Source organism: Equus przewalskii, chromosome 27 (assembly GCF_037783145.1).
Source record: "Equus przewalskii isolate Varuska chromosome 27, EquPr2, whole genome shotgun sequence".
In the NCBI taxonomy this organism is placed as follows: Eukaryota; Metazoa; Chordata; class Mammalia; order Perissodactyla; family Equidae; genus Equus; species Equus przewalskii.
In genome coordinates this window covers 32,943,674-32,959,928 of record NC_091857.1, presented here as the reverse complement: position 1 = coordinate 32,959,928, position 16,255 = coordinate 32,943,674, and the positions used below count along the sequence as shown (strand labels likewise).

The 16,255-nt window shown below is 49.9% G+C and overlaps 1 protein-coding gene across 1 annotated transcript in view; it reads right to left on the bottom strand.

Annotated features, from left to right (window-relative positions):
- The window catches only part of SIM2 (SIM bHLH transcription factor 2), a 48,257-nt gene that overhangs the window by 15,181 nt on the left and 16,821 nt on the right, over positions 1-16,255 (bottom strand). The window contains exons 4-7 of the mRNA XM_070597634.1: positions 12,684-12,792; positions 9,502-9,587; positions 7,111-7,310; positions 2,616-2,722 (exon numbers count right to left, since the gene is read on the bottom strand). Of these exons, the coding sequence (XP_070453735.1) occupies positions 2,616-2,722; positions 7,111-7,310; positions 9,502-9,587; positions 12,684-12,792 (502 nt within the window). The remainder of the gene's footprint in view (positions 1-2,615; positions 2,723-7,110; positions 7,311-9,501; positions 9,588-12,683; positions 12,793-16,255) is intronic.

The window sequence follows — 16,255 nt, the reverse complement described above, 5'->3', positions numbered from 1 at the left end:
CCCTGGACTGCTAAAGTGGAGCACCTGAACTTAACCACTACGCCATCAGGCCGGCCCCAAGCCTCAGCTGTTTCTTGCTGTCACTCTCTGGTTTATATCTGGAAAAGCTGGAGCAGGGAGACTGGGGCAGACTCCGGCCTCCTCCAGCCTGTCCCTGTGGTGGTTTCTCGACCACAGTTAAGGTTAGGTCACTGCACAGTAGCAATCACTGTCAATATCATATTGCTATTTTCTGTTTTCTTTGATTTACCCATTCTTGCCCATTTGGGGAAGAAAGCCGTGCTCCCTCTGGTTTCTAAACACTCCGCCCTTTCTGTGTGTCCCTTGGAAGGCTGTGTACACCTTTCAGGGTTCCCTCGGACATTGGAAATGTCTGGAATCCAAATTCCGAGTGAGATAAGGCAGATTTATCATATAAATCTCAGGAGACCCTCTCGAATCAAATCCCCGTGCAGGTCTGGTAACCCAGACAAGCTCAGGAAGATGGGGGCTCCTGGGGAACAAAGACCAGCCCACATCTCCAAGTTTAAGACCCATCGTGTCCCCCGACACGTCCCTCCACTTCGGAGTCTGGCTTTGCTCACCTGGGAAATGGACGCGAGAACAGCCCCGCTCCCGCACTGACAAACGGTCAGAGTGGACACACGAAAAGCATCCGGTCCGTGTCGGGGTACAGGAGCCTCCGACTGGTCATCGCTGTGGCCTTCATTACGTTTCCAAAACACAAATTGTATTTATTGCCTCTTAAAAAATCCCTGCTCCCCTCTGTTAGCCAGGCAGTGCGAGAGAAAAGAAATGGGACCGGAAATGAAGACTTTTAATTCCCTACTTTGTTTTTCTCTGCGCTTTGAGGCCTGATTTCCCACACAGCAGCCCTGCTTTGAACAACTCTCCCTTCATGGAATTCGGAGGTTTCCTTTCAACTAGAAGCTCCCAGACATGCTCCTGCCTCCACGCAAGGGGGCTGGGAACCCCCAGACCTGGGGCTCTCAGAGCAGCCCTCTCCACCCGACAGTGGCAGGGAGCCGACCTCTGGGAGGGGGAAGGTATGAATCCTCACATTGCTCTCCATTCCCACCGTCTTCCCTTCCAGACTGTTCTGTGGTGCACCCTGCTGCTCCATGCTCTGGAAGCAGATGCCCCTCCCACCTCCCAACCACTCTCCTGACTTCAGAGCACACGCTCCCCTCTTCTCACCTGCCCATTGCAGTCTCCCAAAGATCTAAGTCTAAAATCGACACTTTCTGCTCTGTTTGTGCACGAAAGAGTTCTAGCTCCCGGATCAGTGATGCTGACCTGCAGCTCCCATCCAAACACCAGGCAGTTGCTCCCCTACTGAGCTTGGTTTCGAGAAGGACAGGAATGTTTATATGAGATCATGACTTGGCTATCTTCACAAAAAGAAATAAAAAGGCTGTGACAACTCTTGAGTCTCTCCATGCACAGAGACCTTTTCACACTGTTTGAATTAAAAGGGAGCAGGAAGAAGCCGTCTGCGTCCGCCCAGCCAATGTCCTGGTTGTCACGGGTCTCTGCCCCTGGTGACTCAGGAGGACAGAACAGCTATGTCCTAGTAACTGCCGTGCTCGCTGGGTCCCAGTGGACACTGAACGGCCAGGCAGACAACGTGGCCAAGGATCGAGCGGCCCCTGGAACCGCTGTCCACCTCCAGCTCGACACCAGCACCGTGTCCTCCAACACCCCTTAGTCAACACAAAGCAGGGCAAGAACAGAGGACATGCCATCTGGGCCACGTTGCAGAGGATCTGGCTCCTCCCGCCATCTGCACCCCATTAACAAGCACCTGGACCAGCCATGGGCATCGCTGGGCTGGATGGCGGGAGGATGAGCTATTCCACGCCATGCAAATTATTCACTGCCTCGATTTGGATTCTAGAAGAAAAGTGTCACTTCTTTAAACACTTCAGTGACTGGAACCCCCCCAATCCACATGCTCCCCAAATTTCCTCTGTTGGCAAATTGAATACTGTTTGTTCACTCTTTCCACACTGACTTCTCCCAACCTGGGAACCCGTGATTTCCCTTGAGCTTCCCCAGCCAGATGGCGGACAGTGGTCGGAGGCCGGACGCTTCTTGGGTTCGGCTCCCAGCTCTGCTGCCTCCTCGCTGTGTGACCATGGGCAAGTGGCTTAACCTCTCTGAACCTCAGCATCCTCAACAGCAAAAGGAGGAACATGAACATGAGAATCTCCCTCACTGGGTTCGTAATATATTCGATCACTTAAACTAGTGCCTGGCCATAGTAAGGGCTCTGTAAGTCTCGGTTCTTCTACTGCTGTCACCGTTATTCACAACTGGTGTCCAGATGTCAGAGAGAAATTTAGTTTCCAAATCCACAATCTAGAATCCAGAAACTTCTGCACCATCCCGCACCTGCCAGAGTTTCATTGGGAGCGTGAGCTTGAATGTTTGAAAACTGACAGCAAATAGCTGTGCTCGAGCAAGGGGTAGACTGAGTCAGGCTTGAGGTTAGAGACTCGTGTGTACACAGTGGCTGATTATTGTCCCAAACAAGGGACGCTCTGCCCACTCAGTCCTAGTCGCCTCCCCCCTGGCCAGCCACGGCCCACCCCCCCGGGGAGCGCGGTACTCACGGAGGTGGTGCGCATAGCGGAGGTGGAACACGTCGCAGCCGTGGACGTGATGGTAGAGGGTCTTTTCGATCAGATCCTGCGGCTCATACCCGGTCAGCTCGGTCACCCTGAGAGAGGATGGTGGCCCCGTGAGTCACACTGCTCTGCCGATTGCCTTTCATTTAAACTAATATTGGTCTTGCCAGCTAATGAAGAGCTAAAAGGCTGGGGGCTGCCTTTTTTAAAAGGCTTTTAAATCCATGTTGATTTTGGAAACTGAGAATGATCTTTTTTACAAGAAGAAAGTCTTTGAACTTTGGCGTAGCGCAGGATGTAGCGCTATGCACGGGCAGGAAGGTTCTTTTGAAACCACTGGCTAGAAGAGTGTTTGGGATGGCTGCAAATTTTATCCCTTTTCAAGGTGAAGCTTATCTGAGGATGCTTAAGAGTGCACTTTGATATGTGGGGGAAAGCTGCCACGGTGAGAAAGAACCCATTCTCGGGGGGTTTTGGGGGAACCCAAAGTCTTGTGGCAATCTTTTTTAAATTATTGTGGTAAAATACGCATAACATAAATTTTACCATTTTAACCATTTTTAAGCATCCAATTCCATGGAATTAACTACATTCACAATGCTGTGCAGCCATCACCACTTCCATTTCCAGAACTTTTTCAACATCTGGAACAGAAACTCAGTCCCTGTTAAACAATAGCCCCACTTCCCCTCCCTCCCACCCCTGGCAAGCACCATTCTCCTTTCTGTCTCTATGAATTTGTCTATTCTAGATATCCCATCTAAGTGGAATCCTACAATATTCGTCGCTTTGGGTCCGGCTTCTTTCACTCAGGATAATGTCTTCAAAGTTCACCCATGTTGTAGCACGTGTCAGAACTTCATTCCTTCTTACGGCTGAATAATATTCTACTTTATGTAGATAGCACAGCCTGTTTATCCATTCTGTCTGATGATGGACACGCGGTTGTTTCCACATCCTGGCTACTGAGTGTTTGAGACTTGAAATCTCCATTCCACAATGGACACTGTCAACAGGCAGAGCTGGTCTCGGGATGATGCTATGGTTGGGCAACTCCTACTGATGGGAATTATGGAATAACTGCGATGTTTAAGCCTCCTATCAGCAGAGGATTGTTTTCGAGCCCCCAGACAATAGTATAATAACACCCCAAAATATTGTGACTAGAAAGTAAGCCTTCAGCTTTTTATGGAAATGGAAGCAGGTTCCCACTGCTTATCTGACTTTACCCGCTCTTTATTCTCATCAAGCCCCGGGCATATTAATTTCCCACTTCAGCTCTTTGAAGAAAAGTGAATCTCAACACCCAAGACCACATCATCACCAGCATTTGGATCACTCCGTCCGTAGGTGAAAATTGCATGTGGCAATGGTATCAGTTCCCAGGCCTTGGGCAACGGCAGTGGGAACCATGCCCTCGGCCGAGGTGGCCCAAACATCTTGGTGACAGATGTTCAAGAGCAGATGAAAGAGGGGGACAAGAAAGGATTCCAAAAGAGGTGAGGCTATGGTGAGAAGTCAGTGCTGGGGGGCGAGGGGTGGGGACTGAGGACGGCCGGACCGGGGTCCCTGCTGGCCCAGATCTGAAACGTTAGCTGTAAATTAAAAGGGGAAACTTGACCGCGCTTTCATTCCTTAACCCGCTCTCCTTTCTGTTGAGTTCTGCGCGGGCTTCGGGTCGTAAATCTCTGAGAGCCTCATATTTCCCTGGAATCGGTCACTATTTGGTGTACACATTTCCATGGTGTTCCTCCAGGGCAGGAAGGAGACGGGGCTCGAGGTGGGTGGAAAGTGAACTTGCACAGGCCAGAGCCTTTCAGGGCTCAGGGGACTGGTCTAAGGGCCACCTAGGGCTTCGGGCCCCATCGGAGTCTGACTCTGTGTGGCAGGAAAACTGAGACGTCTGGCTTCCCCCCAAAAGAAAACCAGGCATCTCTACGGTGTGGGGATGAAAGAGACTTCCCAGACCCTTTGGAGGGAAAGTTACAGAACAACAGCCCCGAACGTGTAAATGAATCAGAAACACATGTATTAAGTTTCTCATCAAAGTACACACTGGCTTTAAAAATTAAAGGGGAAGGGAAGGGTTTGGCAGCACGCCCTCCCCATTTTTTCCAACCCTCTACTGTCTGAAGACCTGTCAGAGGGATTTGCCAAACCCCAAACATCTCTCGGTTCACCCGTCCTTAGCAAAAGCACCAGCTACGGTTTCAAAGTGAAATACCACAAAACCCCCATGAACCAAACATCAGGTTATGCCGAGTTCAGCGGAGTCTGGGATTCCGCTGAGGTCTGAGGGCCCGATGGGGTGAGGCCCACCATCCTGGCCCCGTGACTTTGGGGCTGCCAGGCTTCAGGCCAACCCCTCGCGGTGGCTCCTGGGGTTCAGATGTAGGAGCTGACATCTCCCACCCCATTGGGCCATTCTGCTGACCTCCAAGGACTGGGCCAGCCCCTCTGTCCCCCGGCCCTTCCCCCTGGTGACCTTTCAAAGACCATTGAGCTGTAACAGACCAAAGACCAGAGTGAGTGTGAAGAATTCTCCAGAGCATTTCTGACCCCCTTGAGCACCTCCTCCATGACTGGAGTTCAGAAAAAGCCTCAAGGCTTTTCTAGAAGCTTCTCTCTGGCACTTAGCAGGAAGAACTGCAGAGTCTTCTGTGAAGACAGGAAGTCTTCCTCAAGATCGCCGTCTTTCTTTTCTACTCACATCAGGGGTACGGCTCTCACACCCTGAAGTAGAGAAACGTTGGCATTCAAGAAAGCCCACGTCTGAGGCTCCCTCCGGGAGCAACGTGGCCCCTGATCTAACTTCATACATCCTCTTCTGTAACGCCCGCCCTCTGTCCCTCGCGTGTCAAAGCAGTGTGGATGGAACAACTTGAGAAGACCTGAAATCTCTCTCTGAGGAGAGCCCCTCTTTCCTCCTCTCAAGAATTCACCAGGTCTTAGGGATTTTTGCCAGAACGGCAAAGAAAAACCAGGAGACAAAACAAGGGAGAAGCCAGTCGTAGCCTCCTAAATTTCTACAATAATGAACTTGGGCAGCTGGGTTTTCTTTCCATCGACTTTTAGAAGTGGCTCGTGAATCTGGAAAGAACTCCTCTTTCACCGCGAGCTGGTACTTCTTGCACACCCCCAGGCTTCGGGGCAGCTGGCCAGCCCCAGGCTCCTCTCCCTGCAGGTGCCCCCATCTTCGCTGCAGGAGAATGGCACTCGTCAGCGTTTGGCCATCCCAAGAGGAGCTGCCATCTTTCCCCCGAAGAGATACATGTACTCATTGCTTGGAGTTTCTGGGAGCATAGTGGCAACTCTGTAATGCCAACCCTTGTCAATTCTCCACCTTTGGATGGTTCTGAGGTCCATGAACGATGAACTAGACTAATTCGTGTCCTCACCTCCCACTCCTCACCAGGAGGATTTGGTTTTCTTCAATAAATAGTTAAAATGATCAATTTTATGTTATGTATATTTTACCACAATGAAAAAGTGAGGGAAAAAAAAGAATCAATAAATCCTAGCTTCAGGACATCCAGAAAACAAATATATATACATATATATATCCTTTCTCCAAGAAAGCCTGACCACACACACCAAAAGTCAGGAGTGGGGGCTCTGAAAGCTTATTCTTGTCTGTACAGCTGAGGAAGGAGCCAGGAGGCAAAGTGACTCACGCTGCAGGCATATCAGGCTTTTTACCTTTGCAAATGCTTCATGTCTCTGATCTGATGTCATCTTTCCTAGCAGACCTGTGGTAGCGGAGTGGGTGGGGCCTGCCCTGGGGACGGGCCAGACGGCCCCAGTACAGACTTCTTCTCCCTAGGCCTGCGCAACAAGCAATCAGCGGTTCTGCCTTATTCCATCTCCCTTCTCTCTCTCTGGAGATTCTCACGTTGGCGTGAATTCCCAAGTAGGAGAGGAAAGGACAGCTGGGAGAGGTAGTTCTGGGGACACTGCTGCCTCGCCCTCCCAGCCCAGACCCAGACAGGGTGCCTGCTGAGCCTGTGGTCACAGCTTCCCCCGGGAAAGGCCACCTCTCTGCTCCAGCCTCAGCCCTGCGGTGGCTGTCACAGCTCAAACTTCTCCCCACCACAGACACTCCTCAGTGTGGAAACCTGTTTTAAAGTCCCACCAGCTTGATGGAGATACGAGGCAGAATCCTGACACTGTGAGCTTTCACAAGAGGAAAAAACTAACCTGTGCTCCCAACACATTTCCAGCTCACCCTCCAGTGAGATGATGAAAATACAAATAAATAAACAAACACTTGTAAGCTGGAGAAGCTGCCTACTCCCTAGGCACTAAGGCTGATATTAATTCTTTCACTTCATGACGTGGTTTCACTAAATCCCTTTCTAATTCACATCCTTAGGACAACTCGTTCATTGTTACATTTTGCCTTAATCGTGTCGTTTCAGAGGCCAGTTTCCACCATGGGTATCTTCTGGAACTCCGCAGCAGCTGTGGGTGCCAAACTCACCTGGAATCCAGGAATATCAGCTTCAGGTCGAGGCTGGCCCTGAACATGAACATGTTACTGTGCAGCTTGATCTCTGTGATGGCGCTGGGCGGCAGCGACTGGCCCACGGCCACCAGCCCCACGATCTGGTAGCACGAGTCGTACAGGGACATGTCCAGCATATACTGCCTGATCTTCAAGTACCCGCTGCAGTGGATGACCTGGGAAAGCAGAGGGCAGGGTCAGCCGCCAGCGATGTAGGGGTCAGGCTGCCACGCGCTCCTCCCGGCTCTGCGCCTGCTGGTTGGCTTGAACGCACTGGAATATCCCCCAGCCCAGGCCCCGCCGAGCTGTGTGCCCAAACGCCTTATTCACTGCTCCGAAGAAATGAAGCTGTGTTTCTTTCTTAGAAAACAATATCATAATAAAATATAAAGGTTGTCATACCCAACTGACTATACTCCAGTAACTCCACAAGTTACGGCTCTCTAATATAGAACGGACTGATACTTATTTAACTCATGGCCAAGCTGTGATTAGTTGGCACAGCAAAGGCATTTTGGGGAGCTCACCGTTGTTCCCTAACACTCACTTCAGTAACTATAATGCCTATTATCTTCCAACGAGATTAAATTTGACATCTGTTAACTTGACCTTTATATCACTTGACAAGCTATATCACGCTAGTAAAAGTAAGAATTCTGTCAATTGAATCAAATAAAAGTCTTCATCTTTAATGTATTTTAATTTTAGTTTATTTACAGTTCAAGATTTTATGCCCTCGTAATAAGCAATAAGCCAGAGTTGCTCCATAGAAACACTTCTAATTGTCCTAGCCAACAGCCACAGAGCAGAGCGTGGATAGTGTTCCAAATGTCAAAGAGAAAGCGTTGTACAGCCTAAGCCTCAATATCTGAAACGTTTATACAAGTTATAGTCAGTAAACTCTTCGAAGGATCGTGGTCTTTTATAACAGCTGTGATGAACAGCCAAAATCTTAAATCCTCTTTTCAAAAACTTTCTTCCAGGATTTCTGAAGGTTTTCACAGTCTTTAGCGCTGGGACCAATCTTAAAATCCTTCTAGTCTATTGTCCCATTTTACTGATGAGGAAACCGAGGACAAGATAGCTGATGTGTTCTGCTTAAGATTAGACACGTAGTCAATAACTGAAGGCCCAAGTCTCCTGAAGAATGTGTACTGCGTGCACGACGATGCTGGCTTCCCCAGCCCTGTCCCTAAGAGGCTCAGAGTCTCGGACAGCAAACAGGAAAGGTAGCCCCCAAACTGTGAAACAGAGTGAAGTAAAAATCAAGAGGAAGAGCTCAGAGTGGGGCTCAAAGGAGGGGACTGAGGAGAGACTGAGGGAAGGCACCCCTGGGATGGGAAGGAGGTGGGGAGGGGCTGAAGGAAGGTGGACTCTGAGATGGGACAGAGATGCGGAGGGGCATTCCAGAAAGAGAGGACAAAGGCACAAAACTGTCCTCTCTCTCTTCACACTCCTCTCCCTCCCTTTCTAACATGCAAATACTCCTGCAAAAGGGCTCCCGTCCGCCTCCAGCTCCACAGTGATGAGCTTATGCCCTCTTTCCTCTGAGGCAGGAGGAACAGCAATTGCAGACTCCTGGGAGGAAGGCGAGGAACTCCAGAGAAGGGGGTGCTCAGCGCGGACTGCCCCCAACCTGCCCTTGCATCTGCAGAGGCTGACTCCCAGGCTGAGCGCAGCGTTGCCCCGCGGCTCCTTGGGTGACCTACTCCTAGAGTCTGGAGTTAGCCAGAGCAAGCGGCACGTCTGGCAGAGAAGTGCTGCCAGGAGGAGCGAGGGCTGGCTCCGAGGCCCAGCACCGCCCCATTGGCCTGGGCGCCCTTCCGCTGGGCCTTCTTCTCAGCTCGTGTCTGATTAAGAAGGAGGCCATGATCCTCCCCTCAGGGGGCTGCTGTGACTATTGATTAGATTAGCCGAGAGGCTGCAGATGCACTCAGCATGGTCACATGCACCATCATCATCACTGGATTTGGCCAACATTCCAAGGGCAAGAGCGACATTTCTGTGCTCCGACTACTCACTGCTGACCCCAGGATGCTGCCCTGGAATGCGGATTCTCAGTAAACCCTAGGGGCGGCTGCTCCAGCGGGACGGACTGGTGTAGAACCTGAAGGTGCCGAGGAGATTTATTCCTGATCTACGATGAAATCCTGTCTGCCTGGCACAGCCTTGTAAAACACCAGCTCTCGCACTTGCCTTGCGAGCAGCCGGGAGCAGCGTTAATAGAAAGTTCTACACCAGCTACATTAGGCAGCGTGAAATGTTTAGGTCCTGGTCCTCAGACGTTCCTGAGTGTGGAGCAAGATACCAAACACAGTGAAGACCTGCCACGCCCCCTCCCTCCCGCCCACCCGAGGCTCCTCGTACCTTGTATCCGCTGCACGTGAGGCCCGCGTTTCTTTTTGCCAAGACACACTTCATTCGAAGAAAGAATGACCTCTCTATCTCATACTCTGAAAGCAGAGTGAGGTTAGATTGGCAAACTGCCCCACGATGTTTCCCGTCCTTAGCCCAACAATATCCATAAACCCTGAGGACCAGATCCGGCCGCCAGGGGGCTCGTCCCAGTGTGCCCAGACCTGACGCAGACGGCTTCCGCCAGTGGCCAGGACCTGGGTGGGGCTGGGAGATTGGCCCGCTCCTGCTCTGGCTTCTGTGTGCTTCAGAGGAAAGCAGCTGGGAACCCGGCCATAGCAAGAACTTGGGACACGCCAACCTGGGGCCAAGGTGAGGACTGTACGTGCAGTGGGCCCAGCCTGGCTCCTCTTGCACTGGTCCCCTCGTGGCGGCCACAGAGAGGCCTGGTGCCAGGAGAATCGCCTTGGCCAGCCCTGGGGCAGGTGCCCAAGCCTGCCAGGAAGGCCCAGAAGCATCTGACTTCCCTCAGGGCAGCAGATTCTGAGTAAAAGTCACAAGGGCAGTCCCTTTCCCCAGCAGAGGGAGCCAGCCCCAGGGCATCTCCTGCCACCTGTGCCCGTGGGCACCGAGACTGCCCAGCAATGCGGCATGGGGGCCAGATCCAACTGACTCGCTTGGCCAGATCAAAGCTTTCACCCTCATTGACAGTCCTGGATGGACCACCCCCTCCTCTCTCTGGGGCTCTTACCCTCCCCACTCTCTCTTCTCACAAATGAGTCCCCTAAGGAAACACCATCTTCAATGAGGGGACGCCAGCTCTTCAAGGCAGGAATGGCGAAATGTCCTCACCCCTGGGTGAGGGCGAGGTCACTCCACTCTAAATAAACAGCCATTTGATGGTGGTTAATAAATTAATTTTTAAAGGAAGGTTCCCACTAGGAATGGAAGCGAGGCATTCCGCCCCTCCCCAAGGGCACTACCCGATGGAAGCCAGGGACTCGCTTAGGATGCCCCCTGTTTCCCCCAGCTGGAGAGGCTGCCATGTTTACCCACAATTCCTCTGCAGCAGGCTGGGGTTTGTGGGGCATAAGGCTTCCAGTTAACATGGCCACCTATCTGTACCATTTTCAAATAAGCCACGCTCAGCTCTAAAAAACATCACCCGGTAATTATCCAGTTTTGGGGAGAGCCCGTTTCTCATACAGTTATCATAAAACAATGGGTCAGTTCAGGCACAGAAACCAACTCTGCAGAGGAGAGATTGGGGAAAAACCCGGGGGCTTGGGACCCTGAAACCCTGCACGCTCGGCTGGCTGTGGACATTACTCAGTGGGCAACCCCAACCCTCCTAGCTCTTTCTACTTCTCCTCTTCTACTGTCGCTACACCGCAGCCTCCATCGAACCCCATGGAAACTGGGGGTAGGGGCATCTCATGCTATTCCCAAGATTCACTTGCTGTCATTTTCTAAACACTTTTTTCAAGGCTATGACGTGGAAGGATAAAATGAAACCCAGAGCTCATGGGAGAAAACACAGTCCCATGCAATTAACACACTGCAATTTTTTAAAACAATAATGACACAACGTTCCGAGGAATTCTCCAAGACTCCCGCTGTCTTTGCCCAGGTTTAAACAACCCCATTGTGAAAGAAGCAGATCCAGGCGCAGCGTTTACTCCTGGCCCTCATTTTGTTAGACGTTACTTCTTCAGCGTCTTATTCATCCTCCTTTGTGCAGCCAGACCACTTCCAAGGACTTAAGAATCACAGACCTCAGCTATAACTAAGACTCCCACGTCATCTCAGAGACCAACACGCCAGTCTCTCTCCTTGGGAAGGAACAATTAAACTCACAGTGACTATTCCTGGAGCTAGAACATGGGGGCCGCAGAGCTGTCTGCAAGGGGTTTTAAAACTGAGCGTGCTATTCTGTATTCGCTCCCCTGCCCTCAGAGTGACTTTTCCCGTGAGGACGCAGGAAGAGCGGAACTCAATTTTCTCGCTGGCTGGCTACCCCACTCTCATCACTCTTGAAGTTCCTTCTCTTGCATTTTGTCCCACTGGGCAACTTTGGCTAAGCTGGGATACCACAGTTCAAAGCAGACAAGAGACCCGTTGGTCAACATGCTGGTTGGTCTCATTGGACTATCAGAGGGAGTTACAAGGCGGCCAGGGCTCCTGGAATAAGTTCTTCTGTGTCTTCCCAGCGTGTATCGAAATTGCAATTTAAAGAGTCATTTGTGTCATGATATGTTCCACATCCTCCACTGACAATCACACCACACCTGCCCTAACGCCACAGTAGGGACAGTGATGGGACTGTCAGGAAGAGGACCTTGTCCCCAGATGGAGCCAGGCCAGTGAGAGGGACCTGCCTCTGTCTAGACCAGGGCTTCTTAACCGATTCGTGCCATGGCACAAATCCTACAGATCCCTACTCAGAAGAGCCTTGTTAAATGCATAAAATAAAAACTATGAGATTACAAATGGAACCAACTCTGTTGGAAAATAGTTATCGAAATATTAAAACAGGTGGTGATATGGTTATAAAGGTGCTGCGTTAGTAACATATTAAATCACAAGATCCAGGAGTGGGGCTTGTAATTCCTGAAATTTCCAAATAGCAATGAGCATAAACCATATGCTTAAATACTTGCAACAACCGTAATGTGGTAAAAAAAAAAAAAAAAGTCTGTGATTTTTGTTGTTGGCCAAGCCACAGGTACTAGCGATAGTAAGATGGCTTATTGTCTACAATCTAAAAGCCAAGGAAATGCTAAATTTCAACTATAGAGAATAAAGAAGTAAGTTTCCCCATGGAATTTCATGCACCCCTGAGTTCTATCCTCCGACTCGTTGGTTAAGAAGCCCAGGTGTAGATCTGTGTCGCTAGAACTCTAAAGCCAGAGCACATTAGGGGAGAAGCCTTGACTTTATCTCCCACCCAGCACCTCTCTGGGTTCCAGCACCTCTCAGACTCTGGAACATGAATGGGGATCAACAACGTTGCTGGAAAGGACAGAGGCATAAAAGCAAGTCCCTCTTGGTGGCTGCTGCATGTTTGCTGGAGAAGCCTGACGGGGCAGCCCAGTGGCACCTCCCCTTGGCAGCATGGGAAGCAAAGCCCTGGGGTCCCATTGAACAGCATCATCTTGTATTCCTCCTGGTTTCTTTTCGTCTGGAGGAAATACCTTGGAGCAGGTGATGGTGAAGAGGCTGATGGGCCGCCAGGACAGCCGTCATCTCGTCGTGGTCGGAAGGATGGATGTACTCATAAATGCTGTTGCCCGTGAGCTCCACCTGCCGCAGAGGGAAGGGAAGGATCAGAAATCTCTAGGACCGCCTGGGGGGAAGGAGGTGTAGGGTGTGTGTATCACAGGTCTGCACCCGCCGGGGACCGCACTTTGACCTCCGCTGACACCCACACCTTCTCCCCAGGCAGAAACATTAGTCTTTTTGCAAGCAGCACCCTGAATTGTCTCCCACACTTTCCAACCAGGCCAGAGAGCAGAGGCTTCAGCTGAAAGCCAAGAGTCCTGAGCAGGAGGAACCGGAAAGTGAAGGATGAAAAAGGTGTGCCAGGGAGGCGGGTGACCCTAACGACCTGGGCGGCATCCTTCATATGGCAAACAGCTTAAAACAGGCCTTTGCCCTTCGCCTGTGCTTGAGTGCTGCCTGAGGGGGCTGACCAGCCAGGAGACCAGGGCCACGGCCAGAGTGTTCTCCCTGCAAGAGCCTTGTCTACTCAGAGGCAGAGGGGCGGGACCCCCCGGGGGCTCCACTGAGCTTGAGAAGGACTCGAACCCCGACAAAGGCCCTTTCTCCGTCGGCTCTGAGCTGTGCCCCTCAGGCCCTGCCCAGCCTCTTTCACGTTGCCAGGAACGTGTCTCTGGCCTTCCTAGGCCTGGATGACTGTGTTAACCCCTGGTTCCTGCCCACAGGTGTGGCTGGGTGGCTGCGTGACCTGCTGGAAGGTTTGGGCCCACTCCAGATAGCCACGTGACATGGGGTTACTTCCTGAGGCTGCTACACTGACACTCAGACACCACCTACTACCAGACACACCCCAGGGAGGACACCATGGCAGGGCTAGAGGTCACGTCTGTGTTGGACAGGACCCTGCTTTGCAGGGGTGGGGGCTCTAGAGAAATACCACAGTATGACCTTCACACAGAGGTCCCTGGTGACTCAGTGCCTAACCTGGAGACCTTTCCTACTGTTCTCCCAAACACAAATGCCATGATAGGAGATGACAGGGGTTCTCAAGACCTGAGCCTCCTCACCCATCTCAAGATGGGCAGTGGCATAGAATGTTCCAGAAACTACCACCATCAGAGCAGCCTTCTGAACAGAGATGGGTGGATCCTATTTCAGAGGTACAATAGTGCAGACGAAGACAGTGAGTCAGCGCACCCACGCCTGATCAGGGGGCCCCAGGGCAGTGATGGTACTTCTGTCACAGCCAGTAGGAGCCCCACAGCCCCGTGTGGGAAGAAACTCAAGGTGCGTGAGAAATTGTCCCTGGATGGCAAAGACCCTTGGGTGGGTCTGCAGAACTCTTCCTCAGCCCTGCCCCAAGGGGAGAGGAGCTAAGGGCGCAAAGACAGGCTTGCAAGAGCTTTGTCCCCAACCACCCCCTCGGTATTTTTAAGTGTGTTGCACCGCCTGCTTCTTCGGGAAGCCCGTTGCTCTCACTCAGAACAGAGACACATGATCTTCTGTCAAGGGGCAGCCAGGACCGTGCCACCTCACGCAGCAGGACAACCCCAGCCAGGCGGTTTAATGACATTCTCCCAGGAGCCACCGTGCCAAATGAGCAACAAGGCCATCAGCTCTTTACTTGGGACCAAGGGGCCATCGAAAGATGAAGTGATTTATCCCACTCCAGCCAGTTCTTCCAATTCGTTAAGATGTGCGAGTTGTCTCTTTATTCAGAATTTATCCAAATTATATTTCTGGCCTGCAAAGCAATCTTGTCCCTAAAACGCCTTTCACAGTTCTATTTTCCCCATTATTCACGGAACGTTTCTTTCCAATCTTATGCAAACAGAGCAATGGAGGGAATCCTGGTCCAGAAACCCTCCAACCTCCCTACTTAACGCTCACCTCCCAAACCTGGCACTTGCCTAATGACCCAGATGGATATTTGCCTATGAATAAAGTTATTACAAGATTTCATTAAAAAATAAAGAATAAAAACTAGACATTCTTCCTTCAAGTCATTCCTGTTAATCCTTAAAACGTTTAAATAGGGACCAGCCAGGTGGCGAAGTGGTTGAGTTGGCATGTTCTGCTTGGCGGCCTGGGGTTCATGGGTTTGGATCCTGGGCACCGACATACACATTGCTCATTGAGCCATGCTGCAGCAGCATCCCACATACAAAACAGAGGAAGATTGGCACAGATGTTAGCTCAGCAACAGTCTTCCTCAAGCAAAAAGAAGAAGATTGGCAACAGATGTCAGCTCAAGGACAATCTTCCTCACCAAAAAAAAAAAAAAAAGTTTAAATAAACCAGCAACATTTAAGTCAGCCATTTGGGACAGGACAATCTCCTTTTTCCCAAGGAGAACGATAGAAATTCCTTGAGAAGCTCTGTCAGGTAGAGAGCGACAGAGGCTAATAAATAATGGAGCATATTTTTTTATTGATTCACAATTTCAACGCTTATTTTTAAAATGAAAAAATAGCAAAATTGTTTGTGTGTGTTGGCCTATCATTTCTCCTTTACCCACTTTTTTAGGGAAAAATGATAATTCTGATTACCTCCAAGTTCTTATTTAGAAAAAAGCAATTGTCTTTTAGAAAGCATCTTCATATACTTGCAGAAAGATTTCCTTTTGTGCTTACAGAGATTCTATTCTTGTTTTAATCCCCAAGTAGCTTCATGTGTTTTCCAAGATCCCGTTCTTATCACGTGTGTTTGGAGAATGAGAAAGGTGAAGGTTCATGAATGAAAAGTCTTGATTTTCTGAATACTTAGGTCAACTATAAAACTCTAAGGCTGTCTAGGAAGTCTAACAGTCTTCAAATAGCGGAAATGTTTTTAAAGAACAAATTTTGGAATGATAAAACAGCGCTGACCTTGACTCAAAATTATGGTTGACATGGCGTTTCCTGTATTTACATATCTACTCGTGCTTTTGAATGTTGAAAGAAATGTGGCTACCTCACCAAAAAAAAAAAAAAAATTATGGTTGTTGTTATATAACTCCCCAGATCTCATACATCAACCTTATTAAAACAGACCCTCCGTGGGATATTTTAGTATTTGTAAAACCCCGCTAACTACAAAATGAATTGCTTGCCTACTAAGAGCTTTTTTATGTTGCGCTGAATAGCTTTTCTTCCTGCCAAGAAAGCTACATGTGATAAATACAGAACTAAATGGATACATTCTGGGTCGCCATAAGGGGAAAGCGACCCAGAACGCAGAAAACGCATGTCACTCTGCTCTGGGTGTTTTCCTGACTATGGTAAATTAAGCATTTAAAAATAAAATGGTTTGGGTTTCAGGGTTCAAGTTATGTCAACAAACATAAAACGCTGTCCTTTCTCTTTATTTCAAAAGTGAAAGGATTAGGTCTTATGGCCCCGAACAACGCCATGGCTATTTTTACGGCCGAGCTTCTAGCCGCAATCTCAAATATTACATTTTCCTTCATGTGTCTCATAAACAGCTATTTCATACATATCTATATCTATTTGAAAATGTATCCTAGTTACTTAGATGCTATATAATGTATGCAACTTTGGTAAGGAAA